The 21318-nt window shown below is 41.6% G+C and overlaps 1 protein-coding gene and 1 pseudogene across 3 annotated transcripts in view; both read right to left on the reverse strand.

Annotated features, from left to right (window-relative positions):
* CCDC88A (coiled-coil domain containing 88A) overlaps positions 1 to 21318 on the reverse strand; it is a 156626-nt gene that overhangs the window by 70307 nt on the left and 65001 nt on the right. For all 3 annotated transcript variants that reach the window (XM_066626045.1, XM_066626036.1, XM_066626027.1), the window contains exons 8-13: positions 21027 to 21196; positions 15829 to 15910; positions 11457 to 11615; positions 8350 to 8496; positions 5412 to 5556; positions 3368 to 3552 (exon numbers count right to left, since the gene is read on the reverse strand). In XM_066626045.1, coding sequence (XP_066482142.1) covers positions 3368 to 3552; positions 5412 to 5556; positions 8350 to 8496; positions 11457 to 11615; positions 15829 to 15910; positions 21027 to 21196 — 888 coding nt within the window. The remainder of the gene's footprint in view (positions 1 to 3367; positions 3553 to 5411; positions 5557 to 8349; positions 8497 to 11456; positions 11616 to 15828; positions 15911 to 21026; positions 21197 to 21318) is intronic.
* On the reverse strand, positions 15609 to 15813 carry LOC136638361 (U2 spliceosomal RNA; annotated as a pseudogene).

Below are 21318 nucleotides of genomic sequence, written 5' to 3' on the forward strand. Positions count from 1 at the left end.
AAAAAGGGAAAGAGGGGGGACCCGGGAAACTATAGGCCGGTCAGCCTAACATCTATACCGGGTAAGATGGTGGAATGCCTCATCAAAGATAGGATCTCAAAACACATAGACGAACAGGCCTTGCTGAGGGAGAGTCAGCATGGTTTCTGTAAGGGTAAGTCTTGCCTCACAAACCTTATAGAATTCTTTGAAAAGGTCAACAGGCATGTGGATGCGGGAGAACCCGTGGACATTATATATCTGGACTTTCAGAAGGCGTTTGACACGGTCCCTCACCAAAGGCTACTGAAAAAACTCCACAGTCAGGGAATTAGAGGACAGGTCCTCTCCTGGATTGAGAACTGGTTGGAGGCCAGGAAGCAGAGAGTGGGTGTCAATGGGTAATTTTCACAATGGAGAGAGGTGAAAAGCGGTGTGCCCCAAGGATCTGTCCTGGGACCGGTGCTTTTCAACCTCTTCATAAATGACCTGGAGACAGGGTTGAGCAGTGAAGTGGCTAAGTTTGCAGATGACACCAAACTTTTCCAAGTGGTAAAGACCAGAAGTGATTGTGAGGAGCTCCAGAAGGATCTCTCCAGACTGGCAGAATGGGCAGCAAAATGGCAGATGCGCTTCAATGTTAGTAAGTGTAAAGTCATGCACATTGGGGCAAAAAATCAAAACTTTAGATATAGGCTGATGGGTTCTGAGCTGTCTGTGACAGATCAGGAGAGAGATCTTGGGGTGGTGGTGGACAGGTCGATGAAAGTGTCGACCCAATGTGCGGCGGCAGTGAAGAAGGCCAATTCTATGCTTGGGATCATTAGGAAGGGTATTGAGAACAAAACGGTTAGTATTATAATGCCGTTGTACAAATCGATGGTAAGGCCACACCTGGAGTATTGTGTCCAGTTCTGGTCGCCGCATCTCAAAAAAGACATAGTGGAAATGGAAAAGGTGCAAAAGAGAGCGACTAAGATGATTACGGGGCTGGGGCACCTTCCTTATGAGGAAAGGCTACGGCGTTTGGGCCTCTTCAGCCTAGAAAAGAGACGCTTGAGGGGGGACATGATTGAGACATACAAAATTATGCAGGGGATGGACAGAGTGGATAGGGAGATGCTCTTTACACTCTCACATAATACCAGAACCAGGGGACATCCACTAAAATTGAGTGTTGGGCGGGTTAGGACAGACAAAAGAAAATATTTCTTTACTCAGCGCGTGGTCGGTCTGTGGAACTCCTTGCCACAGGATGTGGTGCTGGCGTCTAGCCTAGACGCCTTTAAAAGGGGATTGGACGAGTTTCTGGAGGAAAAATCCATTATGGGGTACAAGCCATGATGTGTAAGCGCAACCTCCTGATTTTAGGAATGGGTTAAGTCAGAATGCCAGATGTAGGGGAGAGCACCAGGATGAGGTCTCTTGTTATCTGGTGTGCTCCCTGGGGCATTTGGTGGGCCGCTGTGAGATACAGGAAGCTGGACTAGATGGGCCTATGGCCTGATCCAGTGGGGCTGTTCTTATGTTCTTATGCTTGCCTTTCTGTCAGCTTGCCTGCTTATAGCATTCTATTAAAGGAAGATATAAGCTTGCTAAGAAGACAAACAAAGGTAATAGGCGCAGGGGGGTCACAGAGAACTATGGAGACCAGATACATGGATATGGGAAGACAAATTTGCTTTTTTCCTGAAATTCAATCAAACACATATGGCAAGTGGAATGCCAAGAAACAGCATTAAATTTCAATCATAGAAAAGAAATTGTTCGTGTCCTTCTGGTTGTGTCCGAGAGGTGGACCGAGGCCTGAGGAGGACCATGGAGGGAGGCGCAGGCCTGGTGTAGCCTCCCAAGAGCTTGGCACAGCCCTAACAGAAATAATTGCAGCACTGTGACCCTGCCCCCCCCCCAGACTCCAGCATCTGTGGATTTTGGAATTAGCTGGGGGTTCTGGAATGGATTATCTGCAGATACCAAGGGCCCATGGTATTATTACTATTTATCCTGTTCTAATTCCTGTTAGGTCTCTCCAGTCACTTGTAATATAAATTTGATAAGAACATAAGAAGAGTCCTGATGGATCAGGCCAAAATCCCATCTAGTCCAGCTTCCTGTATCTCACAGTGGCCCACCAGATGCCCCAGGGAGCACACAAGACAACAAGAGACCTGCATCCTGGTACTCTCCTTTGCATCTGGCATTCTGAGGTAGCCTACTTTTAAAATCAGGAGCTTACACATACCCATCACGACTTGTAATCCACAACGGACTTTTCCTCAAGAAATTTATCCAATTCCCTTTTAAAGGCATCTAGGCCAGATGTCATCACCACATCTTGTAGCAATGAGTTCAACAGACTAATTACACACTGGGTAAAGAAATATTTTCTTTTGTTTGTCCTAACTCTCCGAACACTCAGTTTTGGTGGATGTCCACTGGTTCTGGTGTTGAGTGAGAGGGAAAAGAACATTCCCATAACCACTTTATCCACCTTCTGCATAATTTTGTATGTCTCAATCATGTTCCCTCAGGCGCTTTTTTTCTAGACTGAAGAGTGCCAAATAATAAGAGAGTTGATAATACAGTTCATTTAAAAAAAAAAGACTCTGAAGAGGACACTAATCAATGGAGCTTTACCAAACTCAATACCAGAAATAAAACATTTGAAATTCTTCCTGGATAAAGAGAAACCACAGGACAACAGCATACTGACGTGTCAAAAAATATCAAGTTTCAGAGTTTCAACACCTTTATTTCTTCAAATTTATGTGTGTGCTAATTAAAAGGCTATGGTACAAGAACCAATGCTGCATATTTTAAGGACAACAGCACTGGTTCTTGTTTTATCACCATTTTTTAATACATTTGTTAAATATATTTCAGTGTGAACATATAATACAAGAGACTAGGATAACGGAGCCCAAAATTCAGATTATGAAATGAAAAGTTCATTAAAGTAGCTATGTACCTGTTTCCGTATTAAGAATTTCAAAACATTAACATACACTTGGAGCCAAATATAATCTTTACAGATACATCTTGCAACTGCTTTCAGGAAATAATGTTTAAAAACATTTATAAAAGTTAAAAACAAAAGTTAACATTTGTTTTATTTCAGAAACTGCTCAACAATCAAATCAATAAATTCATTCCTCCAGTTAATATCAAAGAGGTTTCCCACACGCCCTGTTCCCAAGTATAAAACAAAAAGGTCTCTGAGTAGAAAACAGGGAAGGAGACATAAAATGAAATTTATACATCTGCAACTTTAGTTTGTCTTAATTTTTTATATATTCAGAAATTTTGTTTTGTGAATTAACATAAGAACGTAATGCTATCCCAGGATTTAACACCTTCTTATTTTAAAATATATCAAGAAAATTAGTACCTTTTTACTTAGTCTTTGGTTTTCCTTTTCCATTTTCAGAATTTTTGAATTACTTCCTTCCACAGATCCCACTGTATTTTGAAGCTTTTCCACAGTCTTTACCAAACTTTGGTTTTCCATTTCTAGTTTTAGTAACTTACTTGATGTCAGTTCATTCACTTCATGGCCAAGTGATTTCTGTGGAACTATATGATTGAAAAAAAATTCCCACTTATTATTTCCAGAATATTTACTATTTGGAATAAATGTACATCTTATGAACCAAGCGAGTCACTCTACTCTATTTCACCATGCTCCTACCATACATTATTCCAGGCAAAACAGAAAGCATGGCCTCAATAGCTTCTGCTTCTTTCATGACAAAAGATTATGAAAATCTAACATGTTGAAGAAATGACTTTGACAAAAAGTTCCCCAGTTTCAGAAAGTCATTTGTCATTTGCTTTCATTTTTCTGGGTTTCCAGTTCATGAAATTGTGGCTTACTGTGGCCCTGAAAAGCTGAGATACTGCCAATCTTCCAAGCTCACCTTTCCATATTTGCTCTGGCTACTTTGCAGTCCAGGATATTATTTTGTTGTGTCAAGGTTGTAAACAGACACTTTTTCTTACATTTTGTTATTGGAAAATGGCTGAGAAATAACCCAATAAAAGTGAATAATATGCTACGAGATACTCTTCTTTTAGCACCAACAACTGTGTCTCCACCATGTGGTGTTGATTGAATTTATGGGAGATATCAATTCCTCCTTGATGACATCACTCCCAGCTCTGGCATCACAATGAGGACGCATCCAATTTGATGATGTCGCTTCTAGTCATGACACCACTTCCAGGTTGATCACTTCTGGTGGGTCCCAGACAGACTGTCATTCTCAAAAGTGGGTCCAGTGCTAAAAGGTTTGAGAACCACTGGTACTGCATTTTTTAATGTTCAAAGCACTTCAGATGTATTATCCTAATCCTTAAGGTTTGTATTATTATACCCACACTATAGCTGGGGAGGTTCATTACTTAGTGAGTTCATGGAAGAGATGAAATTTTAACAGAGAAGTTCTGATTTGCAGAAAAGAGGCATCTTTTAAAGTGGAGTCATTTTATATTTAAGCAGAGGGAGAGCAACTGTTTCTCCAAATGCCTCGCAAGAGTCACCCAGTGTTGAGCTCAGGAATCTAGAAGTTTGCTAGTGATATAATAATGTCATCATGTCACACATCACTTCCAAGTTGCTGAGTTTTAGCTGCTGGAGGGAAGAGAAGTTGGCTGCAGTCAGCCAGGTGTGGTGTGCATTTGGGTGTATGTCGGCTTCAACCACAGCAAGCACCACTGGCTCTCTTGCCCACCGTCTCTTCGCAACAACCAAGTCTCCTGCCAGCCAAGCTGCAGCATGTCTGAGGCTGGCAAGGACAGGGCAGGAGTGATGCTGACACCTTCCTTAACACTTCCTTATGGCTGGTACCCAGGGCAGACTGCACCCCACCTGCTGCTATACCACTGTGTCCCTCTTCACCAGCATGGTGTCTTTTCCAGTGGCTTTGCTAGTGTCTCTTCTGTATTTTTTAGACTGTGAGCCCTTTAGGATCAGGGATCCATTTATTTTTACTATGTAAACCACTCTGTGAACTACTCTTATTGAAAAGCAGTATAAAAATATTCTTAATAATAAAACAAAAAATAAATGACATGAAACAAATCAAAGTAGAGTGTCTTCAAAATACTTGTTGTTACTTCCAATGTTTGTAAATTGATCCATGTGGAATAGCCACAGGTCTGTGAATACAGCCTTGTCAATGCTATGTCTGACCTACAGCCACCATTTCCCAGTAGCAATTAATATGAATTCAGGGGCTGGAAAAAATGCTAATGTTAACGGTGACTGGAAAGTGGTAGCTTTACTGATAGATGAACTAGGCTAGATGCTACTGCCTCCACATGACTACAGCCTTGGAAACTTGTTGAGTAGAACTGTTTACAAACAACTAAACCAGTCTGTAACAAGCTGACCATTTCCCATCTGTGTGGCAAATAAGTAAAGGTTTATCTACCTTCAGAAAGCTCAGTAGTTCTGTTTATCTGTTCAAGTTCCCAACCAAGATGCAGTGATTCGTCCATACTCTGCTTCTGAGCCATTTCTAGAGTCATGTTTTCCTCCATAAGTTCCTCAATTTTCTTCCGATCCATATCACGTTCCTTAAATATTATTGACAGAAAACTTTGTAAATACTGTCAAAGTGGACTGACTTATAGAATCACAGAATGTTAGAGTTTGAAGGTCATCTAGCCATGGCGCAGGCAACTACTACAGCATCCCTGAGAGGAGGCCATGCAGCCTCAGTTGAAAACCTCCAATGAGGGAGAGTATACATACTGCACAAGGGAGATGGTTCCCAGTGTCAGAGCACTCTTAGTAAGGAAGTTCTTTCTAATGTGTAGCCTAGTGTTTCTCAAACTGTGGGTCAGGACTCACTAGATGGGTCACGAGCCAATTTCAGGTGTGTCCCCATTCATTTTAATATTTTATTTTTAATATATTAAACTTGATACTATGGTATGCGACTGCATTTGTGGAAATGTTACACATCTGTACTTTTAACAGGTTACTATGTATATGCTTTTAACAATGATAGTAAATCGGATTTACTCCTGGATAAATTTGGGTAGGATTGCAGCCTAGGATTGTGAAAACTCTTCCTGGATGATGTCACTTCCAGTCATGACATCCCTTCCAGTGGGTCCTAACAGATTCTCATTCTAAAAAGTGGGTCTCAGTGCTAAAAGTTTGAGAACCACTGGTGTAGCCTATACAGGTCATTCCTCGTTATCCACTGGGGTTCCGTTCTGGAACCCCAAGCAGATTAAACAACCCTTGGATAAAAAACAGTGGAAAAATAGATTTAAAGTTCCAATTTCAGGTTTCTTGCCCCTCTGTTGCTCCTAATGGAATAAGGTCATGCCTTGACAAATGCAGGAGTTTGATTCTGGGACTCCCTGCTGATACCATAAAATGTGTTAAATAAAAGCAGTTTTAAAAAATTAAAAATGTATCCCTTTACAATTGCTGTTTAAAAACAGCTTTTCTTACTGTTGTAGAGAGGCAGTCAGCAATTAGAAATGCAAAGGACCCCCTGCATTTGCCTTGCTCAGCTGAAGAATGGAATTGATCTGAATGCATGGCTGCCTCTCTACAACAGCAAGAAAAGCAGTTTAAAAAAAAAACAACCTGTGATTTTAAAGGGATGGATTTTTTCCCCTTCTCCAAGGATTAGCACATTCCTTCTCACTTGCAGTGGCCATTTGTGTAGAGTCAAATCTGTGTATTAAAAATCCATGTATAACAAGGTTGGACCTGTACATACTTCTCTATAATTTTAACCCACTGGTTCTAATCCTGCCCTCAAGAGCAACAGAGAGTAATTTCTCTTCTTCCATGATACGCATTTTTCAAATATGTAAAAAGCTATCACAGGTTGGTCCAACACGTGGCCTGTGGGCCACATGCAACCTGTGAGGCTTGTTTTGGCAGCTCTCGTGGCATGCAGCCCCCCAATCCAGACAGGCAGTTGCACTGCACTTGCTCCACGGTACTGTCTCCTGGACCATAGCAGGGCATGCTGTAGGAGGTCCTGCAAGGCCTGTTGGCCTCACGAGAGCTCCCTTGCCCAGCATTCCCTGCCCTCAAGCAGACGAGTAGCTTCCAGCTTCTCAATGTCTTTCTCAAAATGTGGTGCGCAGAACTGAACACACTAATCCAAGTAAGAACTGACTAGTGCAGAGTAGAGTGGAACTTGCTTCTTTCAGTAACCAAATTTGTGCAAAATGTTAACTAGGTGAATTTTCTAATCTATTGTTTAGAATTAGTTGCAGGAGCACAGGATGATCTACTTAAACTTAACATATATATAAAATGGGTAACATTGGGTGCCTCTGTCCAATGTTCTGGAAGCTGTACTGGAAGCAGCACTAGTTGAGATGATAAGCAGTCTGTCTGAAGGTGGCAAGTCTTCTGGGCCAACTCTTTTAGAAGTCATACCCACAGCGATCAGCTAATGAACAAGCTTGTGAACAGGGCAAACTCCCATGGGAGAGTGCAGGGGAACCCAAAGACTACTGCTGGTATGTCTGCAGATCTAAGCAACAAGGACAACATGGAGAATGATGACTGTGACCTGCAAGGTATGTGCCACACTTGTTTTCCTGCCTGCAGAAGATACGAACTATATGTGTTTTAAATACAAGCTAGTCTCCTGCTGAAGGAGAAGGTGATAGTTAGAGCCCAATCCTGAGGCACGTTTGTGGGTTTAGTGCTGGCCCAGTACCAGAATGAGCCCGGTGCAAGCTCGCACTGGGCTGGCACTGGTGGAAGGCTGGTACTTTGCTGCTTGGCGGTTGCCTGAACTACCAGGCAGCAGAGAGGTAGGTAGGAGTGGGGGGAGGGGTTTCAGGGTGGGAGAGAGCGGGGAGAAGATATGCCAGGAGAGGCAGTAGGGTAAGAGGAGGGTAGGACTGGTGGAGCTCTGCTCCACTGGATCCTGCCATGTGGCCCAACATGGAATTCTTTGATTCTGTGGCAGCTCCAGAGTTACTACTTTCCTTACCTGAAGGAAGGGGTAGTAGCCCCACTACTTTCCTTACCTGAGAGAAAGGGATGAATGCCCCCTTCTCCCAAGGAGCTCCGGCGGCTGCCCAGTTGCACTCAGAATGCCATGGCAGCCATTTTTGGCACTCTGGCAACCCCGTGCTCCAGGCAGCTCAGGATTCGACTGCCTGGCATTCTCTGAATTCAAGGCTTTTCTCTCTCTCTTTTTACTATTTTGTCACTTTTAAAAATATTCAATGCTGAGTTTACTAAAAGTAACCCAGTTCAAACAGTGAAGCACATAAAGTAGACAAAGCAGCAGCAGCTGTCAGAATTAGCAAATTCAGCAGAATTCATTTTGTCTTGATTTAAACCAACATATCTGAGGTCTGATCTTGTAAGCTCACCATCTCCATATCATGCAGCTTAGCCTTTAACTGTAGATTCTCTTTCTCTAATTCATGCAGTTTATCAGAACGGGCTCGAGTCCCTTCCAACTGATCTTCCAACATTGTTTTTGTTTCCAACAATACTTGATTATCTTCTTTTAGCTCCTATAAGAATTAGGAAGAAATATGAAGCTGAAGTTCAATATGCATAAGTATATACCATATATACTCACATATAAGACAAAAATTTACCCTGGAAACCTGGTTCAACTTATAGTCAAAAAAGCTTCTAAAAGCTGCTGCTTGGGCAGGTGGGGGGGGGGCAGGCTGAGAAGCAACACGCAGGGGGTGGGTGGGTAAAAAAACAGAGCCACTTTACTTACCTGTTCTGAGGGGGCAACAGAAAGCAAACAAACCAAAACAAACAAATAAAAAACAGAAGACATTTTACCTTCTTCTCCAAACAGAAAGAAAGGTGAAAGCTCTTATGGGAATTTTAGTCTCTATAAGGACTGTGGCTATGGGTATTGTACTATATTCCTAACAAAGCCTACAACTCACATAAGTGCCTTCATCTACCTTCTTGTTTGGACATCTACCTTCTTGTTTGGACAAGAAGGTAAAATTGCTCCTTTTGTTCTTTTTGGCTTTCCGTTGCTGCCTCAGAACTATTACTGGTAAATCGTTTTTAAAGAATTTTATACACCTCTAACTTTTACACTCAACTTATCCACGGATCATAGCAAATTCTATGATTTTTGGTTTAAACTTGTTCTCTACTTATTCATGAGATTAACTTATACATGAGTATATATGGTAATTAACAGAACATACAAATAGCATGCATTAAACAAAAATAAAAAATAGCCATTTAACCCTTATAAATACAAAAACTATGGACGCAATCCCAACCCCTTATGTCAGTGCTTTCCAGCACTGGCAGAGCGGTGCCAGTGGGACATGTGCTGCATCCTGCTGTTGGGTGTCACTCATGGAGGCCTCCACAAAGTAAGGGAATGTTTGTTCCCTTACCTCAGAGCTGCATCGCCCTTATGTCAGTGCTGGAAAGGGGTTAGGATTGCACCCTATGTTTTACAGACTGCTTACTGCATCATTCTATCTTTTGGGCTGACATGCAGTGCAATCCGATGGTTGTGTATTCAGAAGTTCAAAGAAGCTTACTTTCAGGTAAGTGTGCATAGGATTGTAATCTTAGCAATCAAAATTCACTTCAGAACCCAGAAGTGGCAAATGCTAAATGCAAAAATACACAAGATTGAAAATCAGTGTGTCTGGATGCAGGAAGGTCGGGTCTGGTAATAATGTCGAACAAGGAAGCAAAGTGCCTCTTGCCCAAATGCTGGGACTCCATACTCTGTTGCCAATGTGCTGTGAGCTTGAAGTATCATTTTTAAATTGAAACTCTGAATTCCTCTAAACACTGTTTCTATATGCTAAAAACAGTGTTGTGTTGTGTCTCAGAACAGAAACTTCTGTTGTAAACTCCTTGCAATGGGTAGTCCAGCACACTGGAACACCACCTTGCAAACTGTGAGTCACTGAAAAACTAAAACCAGTGAAAACCAATGGGTTGCAACCTACTTGTTTGTGGGCCATGAAACTGAACCTGACAAGCTGATGACAAGGAAAATGTATTGAGCCCTACAGAAAGTGAAACTGAGTCGCATATGCGCATTTACTCGCAAATACGCAAATATGTCTCAGTCCATTTTGAAGGGCAGGCTGAGAGGAATGCAACACCACCAGAATGGTTCCAATCCAATAAACGCAGCCCCCCAAAAACACTAGAAAAGGAAGTCTCCCCCAGCTGACCAGGTAAATGAAACTCAGCTGCACATGCTGCAGTTTACTTGTGAATAAGCAAATATGCTTTGTCGCCTACTGAAGAACAGGCAAAGGGGAATGTAAGAACACCAGAATAGTCCTGATCTGATGAATCTGGACCTCAAATACTGCAGAAGGTGCTCCCCCCAATAGTAGAAAGAATAAAAACATAGGCTAGAGCAGCTGGTAAAGTGAAACCCTTTTCCCCGTTTTGAAAAGCTAGGTAAAGCAGGGCTTGTAAAGCCCTGATAGAGTGTCATTTCTAAAAAGGGGGTCTCGGTGCTAAACCGTTTGAGAACCACTGTGCTAAAGATAAGTTTCAATTAACTGATGCAGACAGTTTACTAATTGCAACGACATAGTTGAGCATCAAGAGATCTCCCACATTTCCATTCAGATAGCAGATATGGAACAGAGATGAAGGACAGAAGTATAGTAAAAGCTTTGCAACTGAGTATCCAAAGGGAACAGGAATGGCCAATTAAGTAATACACTGGTTAACAATGTTTTACAGATCTTGAAGCAACCCCAAATCACACTTTTCAGACAAGGCTCACCTCTGCAGTGCCACTCTGCCTTCCTTTATTACTTTCTCGAGGGTCCTCTAGGAATGGATACTCTGCTGTAATGAAGTAAATAATCTCCATTCCTAGATGGCCCTTCTGAGGAAAAGAGCGTTGAATGGCATCACTAGAGGAAGCCCTGTCCAATAAGTTAGGGAAGGGGCTGAAGGGAACAGGCAGCTTTTAAACTGACACTTTGTAAGCTGCAAACTTGGTTAACTGGCTGCCACCTTAGACAACTGGAGATGCCAGCTAACTGAACACATCTTAACATAACATTCCACCCGCCTCTTACATCAGGCTTGACAGGGTATAACTGGATAGTGGCTAGGTTTTCCTCTGCTCAGTGTACCCAGCTACTTCTGCAGCTCTCTTGTTTGGTTATCTGTTTTGGCATCGCGTGTTGCTGTCTTTTCTTCTCCCTCTCCAGTTTCTTCAGTGATAGACATGTGGTCAGTGACTGTCGCCAGTTGGATGACACAAACAAAGGAACTAGTGCTCTCCAACACCAGTCTGGGAAAAAGGATACCCTCCCAGAAGGAGGAGACTTTCAGTCACACCGACTCCACTTCCTGGAGAGGAGGGCTTCCCATACATCAGGAATGTCACCCTTCCTCTTACCAGAATAGGAGATTCACAACAGTAAGAATCTTTTGCAACACGTTTGCAACACGTTAATTAATACCACTTTAAGAACAATTTTAAAAACTTCGTCACCTCTACTCTAGCCTTGTAGAACTCAATATCATGTAGCCTCTCTTTGTATCGGCTGACTTCACTTTCAAGTTTGTCCACCCGGATTGCTTTTTCTCTGAAAGCATCAAGTTCATCTCGGTACACTCTGGCAGAACGGGCATCCGAAAGCAAATTCATATTCTAGCAAACAAACAAAAAAGTTATATTTTGAATACTTGGACAAAATTAGATCTTGCAAAGAATGACTGATACCATGCATTCACATTAAGTGACATGTCTGGACAATTAAAAGCAAAGGGAAAGACACTAAATCATTTGGAATATTGAGAGTAATAAGACATAAAACAACTATATTTGGATTCATGTAAAAATGTGAAACTGTAGCATGCAACTCAATCCTATGCATTGCTTGAAAATCTCACTGAATTCAATAGGGCTTACATTTAAGTAAGAGTGCGTAGGATGGCACTCTTATGAATAAAAGTCTCATTTTCATTTGGGCCTTATCCCAGTCACTGAGATTCTATAACACAAGCCTGCAAAACTGAGGGTCAGAAAAGTTTTCCCCAAAATTTATGGTGGTTTGATATGAATTTGGGGTGCCAATTCCAAAAATGGCATCCGTTTTGCCCTATCACGTCTAGTTTTGGAGATACAGTATAGACTCATTAGTGAATGGTTCAAGCAGCTTCATCATGAGGAAGCCATGCTGGAGGCTTCCTCATGAGGAAGCTGCTTGAACCATTCACTAAAGACAATGCCATGTCTCCAATATTTGGAATCAACACCCCAAATATACCCAGCAATTGGTGCAAATTTAAGGAAGCAAAATGTGTGTTGGCCTGTGTAATTATTATTGTGAGAAACATATCTGAGCCCTGTATTGTAATCATCTTTTCTGTAAAACAGGAAATGAATTCAGCCATTTCTGCTATTTTCGATTGCAAATGTGTATAAAGGATCTCACCCTACACAGAGATGCAACAAGTTCCTTACTAATTTAGATAGATATTTAGATAGATATATTTGATTATCCCAATCTAATTGTTTCCACTTCTGGGCACTCAGTCTTATTTTATTGTGGTATTTATGTACGGCCTAACTCGGGTGTCAAACTCATTTCATATAGAGGGCCGAATAGCATTCATGATGCTTGCTGAGGGCCGAAAGTGATGTCATTAGGCAGGAAGTGATGTCATTAAACAAGTTATGACCAAAAATAAGCACTTTTTTCTCACTTGGGAACTCAATAGCTGCACATGACTGAAGAGAAAATATACAAATCTTGATCATATTTCAAGATATGGGCGAGCTCGATTTTCAAGTGGGTTGCCTTTCAGCAGTAACACCTCAGCATGGTTCAGCAGTTAAGAGCCTGAGGGCCGGATAAAAAGCTTCCGCGGGCCGCATCTGGCCCCTGGGCCTTATGTTTGACACCCCTGCCCTAACTCATAGACTCAAGGCAGTTTACATAGGCAGGCTGAACCCTATTTTCCACTGGGATTTTTACAAATATTATTCCATGTTTATGTTGAAACAACTTCCCCAACCCCAAAATTGCAAAGTTACTCCATTTTTAAAGGAATTCTTCTTCTGATAACACAGGCAACCTGAATGATTAAATTGTCTTGATGGATAAAGTTCACAGAATACTAGAGTTGGAAGGGACCTTTCAAGTCCAACCCCTCGTTCAGCACAAGCGACTACAGAATCTCTAACAGATGGTCATCCAGCTTCTGCTTGAAAACCTCCAATTAGGGATGGCCAACAATTGCACTACAGCTCTTGCAGTTAGGAAATACTACCTAATGTAGCCTAAATCTACTCCTCTATAGTGTCAACATATTGGCTCTAGTCGTGCCCTCAAAAATCACTAAAAGCAAGCCCTTTCCTTTCTTCTGTATGACGTAACAAGCTCTTTTTAGTATTCCTCATAAGACTTGGTCTCCAAACACCGCAGCATCACGGCTGCACTTCCCTAAACCTGCATATCAGTGTCCTCCTTAAAACAAGGTGCCTAAAACTGGATGCAAAATTTCAGGTCTGATTAGTACAGTATAGAGCAGAATTATTAGTTTTCATGACCTGGAAACTATGCCTGTTAGCACAGCCCAGCAATGCATTCCCTTTTTTAGCAGCTGCATCACAGTGCTGGCTCATGTTCAATTTATGGTTCACCAAGACGCCTAGATCTTTTTCACACATATATTGTTAAGGCAGGTTTCCCACACCCTGTACTTGTGCCTCTGGTTTTTGGTCCTATGTGGAGAAACATTTGTCTCTACTGAACTTCTTCATGTTGGTATGGGCCCACTAGTGGACTCTTAATATTATTTTGAATCTAGTTTTTGTCTTTCATACTGTTAGCTATTCCCCTAAGCTTGTCGTATCTGCTAATTTGATAAGCATCTTCTCCACCCTATCATTCAGATCATTTATAAAAATTCTAACAGCACAGGGCCCAAAACAGAGCCCTATGCCACTGAATACCTGTCTCTCCAGGCTGACAGATAGCCACTTAAAAGTGCTCATTGGAAATAGTTGTTCAACCCAGCTATGAATTCACTTAACAGCAGTACCTTCTAGCCCAATATTTACCATTATATCCACAAGGATATCATGCGAAACTATTTCAAATGCTTTGCTGAAATCTAGGTACATTATGTCCACACAGTCCCTGCAGTCCACCAGACTAGTCACTCTATCAAATGAGAAGTGATTCATCTGGCATAATTTGCTCTTGACAAACCCATGCTGGCCCCATTATTTTCTAACAGCCCAATCCTAACTAAATGCCCCTACCCCACTGATGCAGCCACACCGAGTGCAGACTGTATTCTGGCAGTACCAGAGGTCTCCTTAAGGTAAGCCTTCCCTGACAGGTCTACTCGGACCTGCACCAACTCTTTCACTGGCATAACTCTGAGTGGACCAGGGGAATATAGATCAAAGCTGGGAAGGAGAATAGAATACTGGTGCAGTCAATGCTGCCAATAACCATCCCCTTTCCACCATTCTCTTCGCCTTTTTTCCTTCAGTAGCATTTACTCTGCACAGAATTATGAATTCCTATTTTTCCAACTATCATTCTAACAAGTCAACAAACACTGAGATTATTTGACTCTCTGCAAAGAGATGTTATATTCATATTGACAAGTGTTGGACAAGTGTTGTGCAATACATACCACAGCAATGCAGCCTTCAGAAGAGAAAATCAGGACAATCTTTTCTCCAGAAATAGCCATTCAAGCCAACAGAACTCATGGCTTTAACTTCAAGGAGAGCTAAGGCACAATCCAAGCTGCTCATAAGCCTGCGCAAGTCCTTGCACAGGACTCTGGGTGTCACGAAAGTCCTGTAAAGCACTTTTGCAGCACCACGGAAATTGGGGAGGTCGGCACAAAGAAAGACACTGGCCTCCTCATGCTGGATCTGGACCTGTGCCAGTATGTTCACATTGGTAGTGGTCCACCAGTGGGTTTGGAGAGGGCTGGGGGAAGGCATTTTGGGGTAGTGGGGGGCTGGGCCTGGAAGGAGGGTGGGACTGGCCTCCAGCACTTAGGCTAGATCCTAACCCCCCCTCCTGAGCAGCCTGGCATTGCACTGGGCTGCTAAGATCTGCACCAGTGATTTAGCTGGCACAGATCTGAGTGGCCCCATTGCAGTGGCTGGGGCAGTGCTTGGAGTAAGGGGAAAAGTATCTCTACCCCACTGCGCCACAGCCACCTCCAACCCTGCCTTGGATATGGCGCAGGGCAGCTGACCTGCCTTTTCCAGCACAGGTTAGGATTGGGCTGCCCATTATATTTCTCTCCCATATGGTGGATACACAATTATGAGGAGCGGTTGCCTCAATTCTGATAACTAACATTACTAATAAAAAACAGATCTATGTGGTGTTAAACTAAAAATATACTGTAGAAATCAAGCAATGCCTCATGGAGAGCTTTTGCCACTAGCTCAAAGAAAAAATAATCTGATTAATATTGTAATTTATTATTACAAGATTGCAGTTTCATATGACGTGTCACAGAATTTTTGAAAGCTCATTAAAAAAATCTGACATACTGTTTTTATGCTTGGAAATAAATTCATTCCCTATAGACCTACCGTACTGTACTTGTGAGCATCCCAGAGTTCATACAAATTAAAACATTCTTTATTTGTCAATCATTTAAATGACCCTTAAGTGCATGAATGGATGGCTTCCAAAGGCACTTAAAATACATGATGCAAAGTGGACAAAGCAAGTCCCTAATCCAGCTCCCTGGCACAAAAACCTACTTAATCCAGAGTCCTTATTTGGAGAATATATCAGTGATTCAACTGATAAAAACAAATAGCTACATTTGATCTGAGCAAAAGCCCCAAAAGTGATCTTATATTTCCAAACCTCTTGTTGTAGTCTCTTTAATTCAGCTTCGATCTGTTCCAGTTCTTGTTTACAATCCAGCAACTGTTCAGTCTTTTCCTCACTTAATTAAAAAATAAAGAATAGAGTAATTTAAAAATAAAACTAACCTCTTATTTTACATGCCTAGAAAAAGAGACAGAACTAAATCAGTTAATAGTTCCTCCATAACTCACTCAGGGACTAACTATGGGTGCAATCCTAACCCCTTATGTCAGTGCTTTCCAGCACTGACATAAGGGCAATGCAGCTCTGAGGTAAGGAAACAAACATTCCCTTACTTTGAGGAGGCCTCCATGAGTGACACCCAATTGCAGGATGCAGCACACAGCCCACTGACATAAGGGGTTTGGATTGCGCCCTATATGTTATATGCCAACACGCTCAAACAATGTTTTTGTCTTAAATAATTAAGAAAAACCACTTGGAGGAAGACACTTGAGCAACTGTTAGCAGGAAGAGGCAGGTGAATACTTAACCATTTGCCTACTCCATGTGTATGATTTGCATTCCCCCCCCCCAACCAACCCCACTTCATATGCATTTTGAAACTAACTGGTGGTGGTAAACCACAGAGGGTGTAAACTGAAGAAGAGAAATGGCATGGGGGGAAAGTGTTAAACACCATCCCAGCTTTTTTGCTCTCAGTCACCCCTCTCAAAGCTTTAAACTTTAAACCAATTTTCTTTTTTAAAAAATTCATTTATCAGAAGTGATAAAACTAATTGATAAATTTGGAAGATGGAAAAAACAGATGAAATCAAATGTTCGTGCATAATCTCAATGAATCAGAAAAAAGTATGGAAAAATTCAATCAACATTGCTGAGGATTAATTTTCAAGTAGCATAAAATAATGTCAATAAGACATCATGAATCTAGCCATGGAATACAATTACTGAATTTATTATTCTGTACACCATCACGCTAACATGTGAAGGAGCTCGAATGCACTGCCTTAAGTTATGCCTCTTAAATCAAAATAATGGCCTCTTCCATATATTCACATATTTTACAAAATATTATATTTTACAAAAATGTATTTTAAAAATAGATTACAAGTGCAATGTAATTTATTATGCACAGTACTAACTGCTACTAACAACTTAATCATTAAAATTTATTTAGCATTTTATTTCTAACAAGGAATGTGTTTACAAATAAAATTCTAAAACACTGCAAATACTGTTCAAAAGTTCACAGTCACGACTATACTTCCAACTGAGTGCTTCAACTAACATGAGACAGGAATAGTCTTTAATTATACAGAATAAACCAGTGTTCACTGTTTAGGCTATTTACTGCCAGTCAAATTAATAACAGCAATTTGCATTAATTTTCCTAGTGCAGCTGTTTACAGAATATCTTGGGCAGACTCATTTCAACAGACATGTAATAATCCACTCATCAGAAAATGAGATCTGTTTCTTTTATTGTATTTCAGTGCTCATGACGACTAAGATGTATTACTTTGTGTGCCATGTTGGGGCGGAGAGGGAACTGAATAGAGATAACAATTAACTCAGCTGGCTTTAGATGATCTAGTCAAAACTTTTGTAAAAAGAGTATTGTTCTTGATAGGTACAGGTTATACCACAACTCACAGCCGATTCCTATGGGCATTTTGCAATGCTGGGACTTCAGATCTGCTGGCACAAAACGTTCAGAAATGGCGGAAACATTCTGCTGCCATTACACACAGAACAGGCCAGTGGCTCTGCGCATGCTCCAGAATTGCCTGGATGCTATGCTGACTACGGGTACACTGGCAGAGGGGCTAGGACATGGGTGAATCTCAGCTGCAAGAGTGCATGCTGGATCCTATCCCCCATTTTTCAACCTTTCCCATCTTCTCACTAAAGCCAGCTAGGTAGCCAACACGGACCCAAGGAGAACAATAAACAGCCAGAAGGCCAACCCATGTAAGCAAAAAAGTACTTACCTCTGCTTGACCTTCTGGTTGTACCCCTTTCCCACCACTAGATGCAGCACGTGCTCTGTCAGCACAGTCTCATCACATACAACAGTGGAGGATAGGATTGAGCTATTAGTGCCCCATTACTTTGTTCAATCTCTGACTCAATATGTGAGGACCACGTGAGACTCATCTCTCCTAGACTACCACTGCTGCTGCCCAATAAAAGATCATGGATGAAAAATACACCAATTAGTCAGGATGAAGCCACTGAATTTGAATGCATAACTGTAAAACCTCCCATGCTCCTACTTAAATCCAGAAGGGACATGAGTCTGCTCTTGGAATCTCTGGTTGTTGGGGCTTGGCTTTCCTACAGTGCCTAGTTGTTCACTTTCTGTTCTGGCAAGCAGGCAGGCAGGCAGGCAGAATCCATTAAGCTTGCCTGTTAGCCAGATAAGACTAAAAAAAAAAACCTCACAAGAAGCAGAGAGATGCTGTGCTACAGCCACTCCAGATTGCTGAGTGAAGACCCTGCAGGACTCAAGAAGGAGTGTGAGAGGGTTCACAGCTTGGTGGATGGGTGTGAGGAGGGGGAGACACATTCTTGGGGTTTAAGAACAATGCAATTATTTTAAAAATAAATGTTATTTTTAAAAAATGAGCCAGTGCAAATCACACTTCCAGCATTAATTTTTCATCGATCGTTACAACTAATTTGTCTACAGAGCCAGGATTTAGGGTACAAATCCTTTAGCTTTACCTTGTTTGTAAGGCTTTGCTTCAAAGAAGAGAAACTGGCAACAAAAAGTTGGATTTTCCCAAAGCTTATGACCAACTAGCTCAAGCAGGCCAATTTCCTTTTCCTGTCCCCACCCATCACAATGTTCTACTACAGTTTGTTTCTCAGTGTTTGATGTTTCTGGGAGCCATTGAGTTCCATGAACATGCAGGAACCCTTTATCTTGGGTAAAAGAAAGGTTGTTCCATACCATGGTGATAGGGAGATTGAAAATCACTAAATATTGAAAGGCTGCAACTTTACCAAGGTCAAGAGAGTGGTTTGTTGAACTGCAGGATTTGGTTACAATGAATAAATTAACTTGGTATATTCAAGACAGGAATAGTTTAGCTCCAGTCTATAAGCTGCATCCTAACATTCTGTCACTTAGTTCAACCAGGGAGCAGGCATTTTACTGATCTCCACTTAGTTTTGAGGCCCCCTGTATGCCCTGAGAAAAAAGTGTGAGTCACACAGTGTTAAATACATCTAAGCAGGGGCACCCATACTCCAGCCCGGGGGCCATTTGCGGCCCTCAGGGACTCCTAATCTGGCCCGCAGGGAGCCCCCAGTCTCCAATGAGCCTCTGACCCTCTGAAGACTTCCTGGAGCTAGCACTGGCCTGACACAACCGCTCTCAGCATGAGGGCTACTATTTGACCTCTCACATGAGTGGGGGGATGAGGGCTCCCTTCACTGCTTGCTGTTTCATGTCTGTGATGCAGCGGCAGTGAAGGAAAGGCTGGCCTTGCTTTCTGCAAGGTCTTTTATAAGTCTTGAGCTATTGCAAGACCTTCATTCATTCATATAAATTCCCTCTCTAATATATTCATTTATGTAAATTTATTCAAATTTGAAATGTGAATTAATACTTTTTTTCTTGGCCCCTTACACAGTGACAGAGAAATGATGTGGAACTCCAGCCAAAAAGTTTGGACACCCCTGAACTAGAGTTACAGCATGACTCAAGTTTCTCAAAGTAAAATCTTCCCCCTCCTGTCCTACGGGGTCAATTGGGCTGGTATGTTCCAAGGCAGTAAGATGAATGAACCGCCCCCACCATTCCAGGATAAGCTCATTCTCAGCTCCAGTTAAGCTGTGGAGCCATGGTGCAGTGACAGTGAGGCAAATCAGGAGTGCGGGGAGAAGGGAATTGGGCCCAGGCAGGAGAAGCACAGCATGTGTGTGGGCTATGACCCAGAACAGGCTGTTCTCTAAGAATCAGACAACCCTGGTTGATGTGATTGCATTAAAACATCTTTGGACTCAATCAACAATTTACATTTGTACCATTGTATTAGTTGATTGTGGAATACCTGTGCATGCTGAGGACAGCAATCTGCACAGTTTCTCCATGATGGACAGTCATGGAGAACTAGCACTACTGGGTTAATTTTGAGATAGAACTGCTGAATCACACTTCATTAGTTTCCACTTGTTAGTAAGGATGCCTCCTTTGCCTTATATCAGGATCTGGGACAAGGTCATGTGCCTAGATGAAGCAAAAACTCAGGGGATTCCATCAGCTACTTTTTCCTCATGGAACTGTAAAAAATGGGGCTCAAGATGCCATTTATTAACCATCAGGCATGTCATGTGGTCAGCTGGAGATGGGCCACATGCAAACTTGCCCATAAGGATTTGTTCAGGAAAAAGAGACCTCACTACTGTAAGAATGCTATATTGTGTTTTATCTGCTTGAGGGAATTGTTGCTCATGCAAGGTAATAAATCCTTGCTTCTGTCAGTCTTCCACTGGTCATGTCTCCGTATTCAAAAATAACTTTTACCCTTCTAGCAATACAAATACTATTATTAATAGGCACACACACAAAGCAAGGGTCAAATTGCATTATGTGAAAAGTGTCTGAATTCCACCTGAATAAATACAAAAGAAATACCCTAATTCAAAGGACTTTTAAGCCATTTCTGCCCAACGTTGCCTATATGCAACAGGGATCAAATGTGTATACCTGTGGGTTGGGCAGAAACAGGTTAACTGGAAATAGGTCCTATTGAAATAATGGAGTGGCTTACTGTAGCATTCCAAGCTTTCTTTGAAAGTTAAGCATTCTTGGGATCAGTGATTACATTTTACTGAGATTAAACCATTCTCAAATACGCTGATTTAAAAGCTGTCCAAAATGCAAGTTCCTTTTCCATTTTCCCAACTGTACAAATTGACCACAATAGCATAGAATTCCTGTTCATGTAATTTATACAGTCAGATACATAAACTTGACAAAAGAGTAGCAATGCAAGCTTATGTGTATCAGCTCAGATGTATAGCCCCACTGAATTAATGGAACTTACTCCTAGGTAAATGCGTATAGGATTGCAGCCTATAGCACTGTATTTAAGACAACACAAATGGCATAAAACATGTTGCTAAAAATATCAACCATCCTGTGATGGCCCTACTATCCTCCTTTTCAGGGTACTCATGGAGTTTCTCAGATAGTTCACAGCTCTTAACTGCATACTTACAGTTCTTGTCTAAGCCTTCTGATCTTTGCTTTGGCATCTGCTAGTTCCACTGACAAGTGCTGTCTGCTTTCTGTGCGTTTCATGCCAGGAGAGCCACAAGGTGATTGTGCTGCTGATGCATGAGGTAGAAAATGAAGAGAGTCTCGTTCTTCAGAGAGCTCTATGATAGTCTAAGATACAATATAAAATCTTTTTCAGACACATGCATATGAATAGAAAAATACTAGTTTTTATAGTACAAGTAGTAATAACATACCAAAGCCATAAGTAGAGGTGTTTGAAAACAGTGTTA

This window comes from Tiliqua scincoides, chromosome 1, assembly GCF_035046505.1.
Source record: "Tiliqua scincoides isolate rTilSci1 chromosome 1, rTilSci1.hap2, whole genome shotgun sequence".
In the NCBI taxonomy this organism is placed as follows: Eukaryota; Metazoa; Chordata; class Lepidosauria; order Squamata; family Scincidae; genus Tiliqua; species Tiliqua scincoides.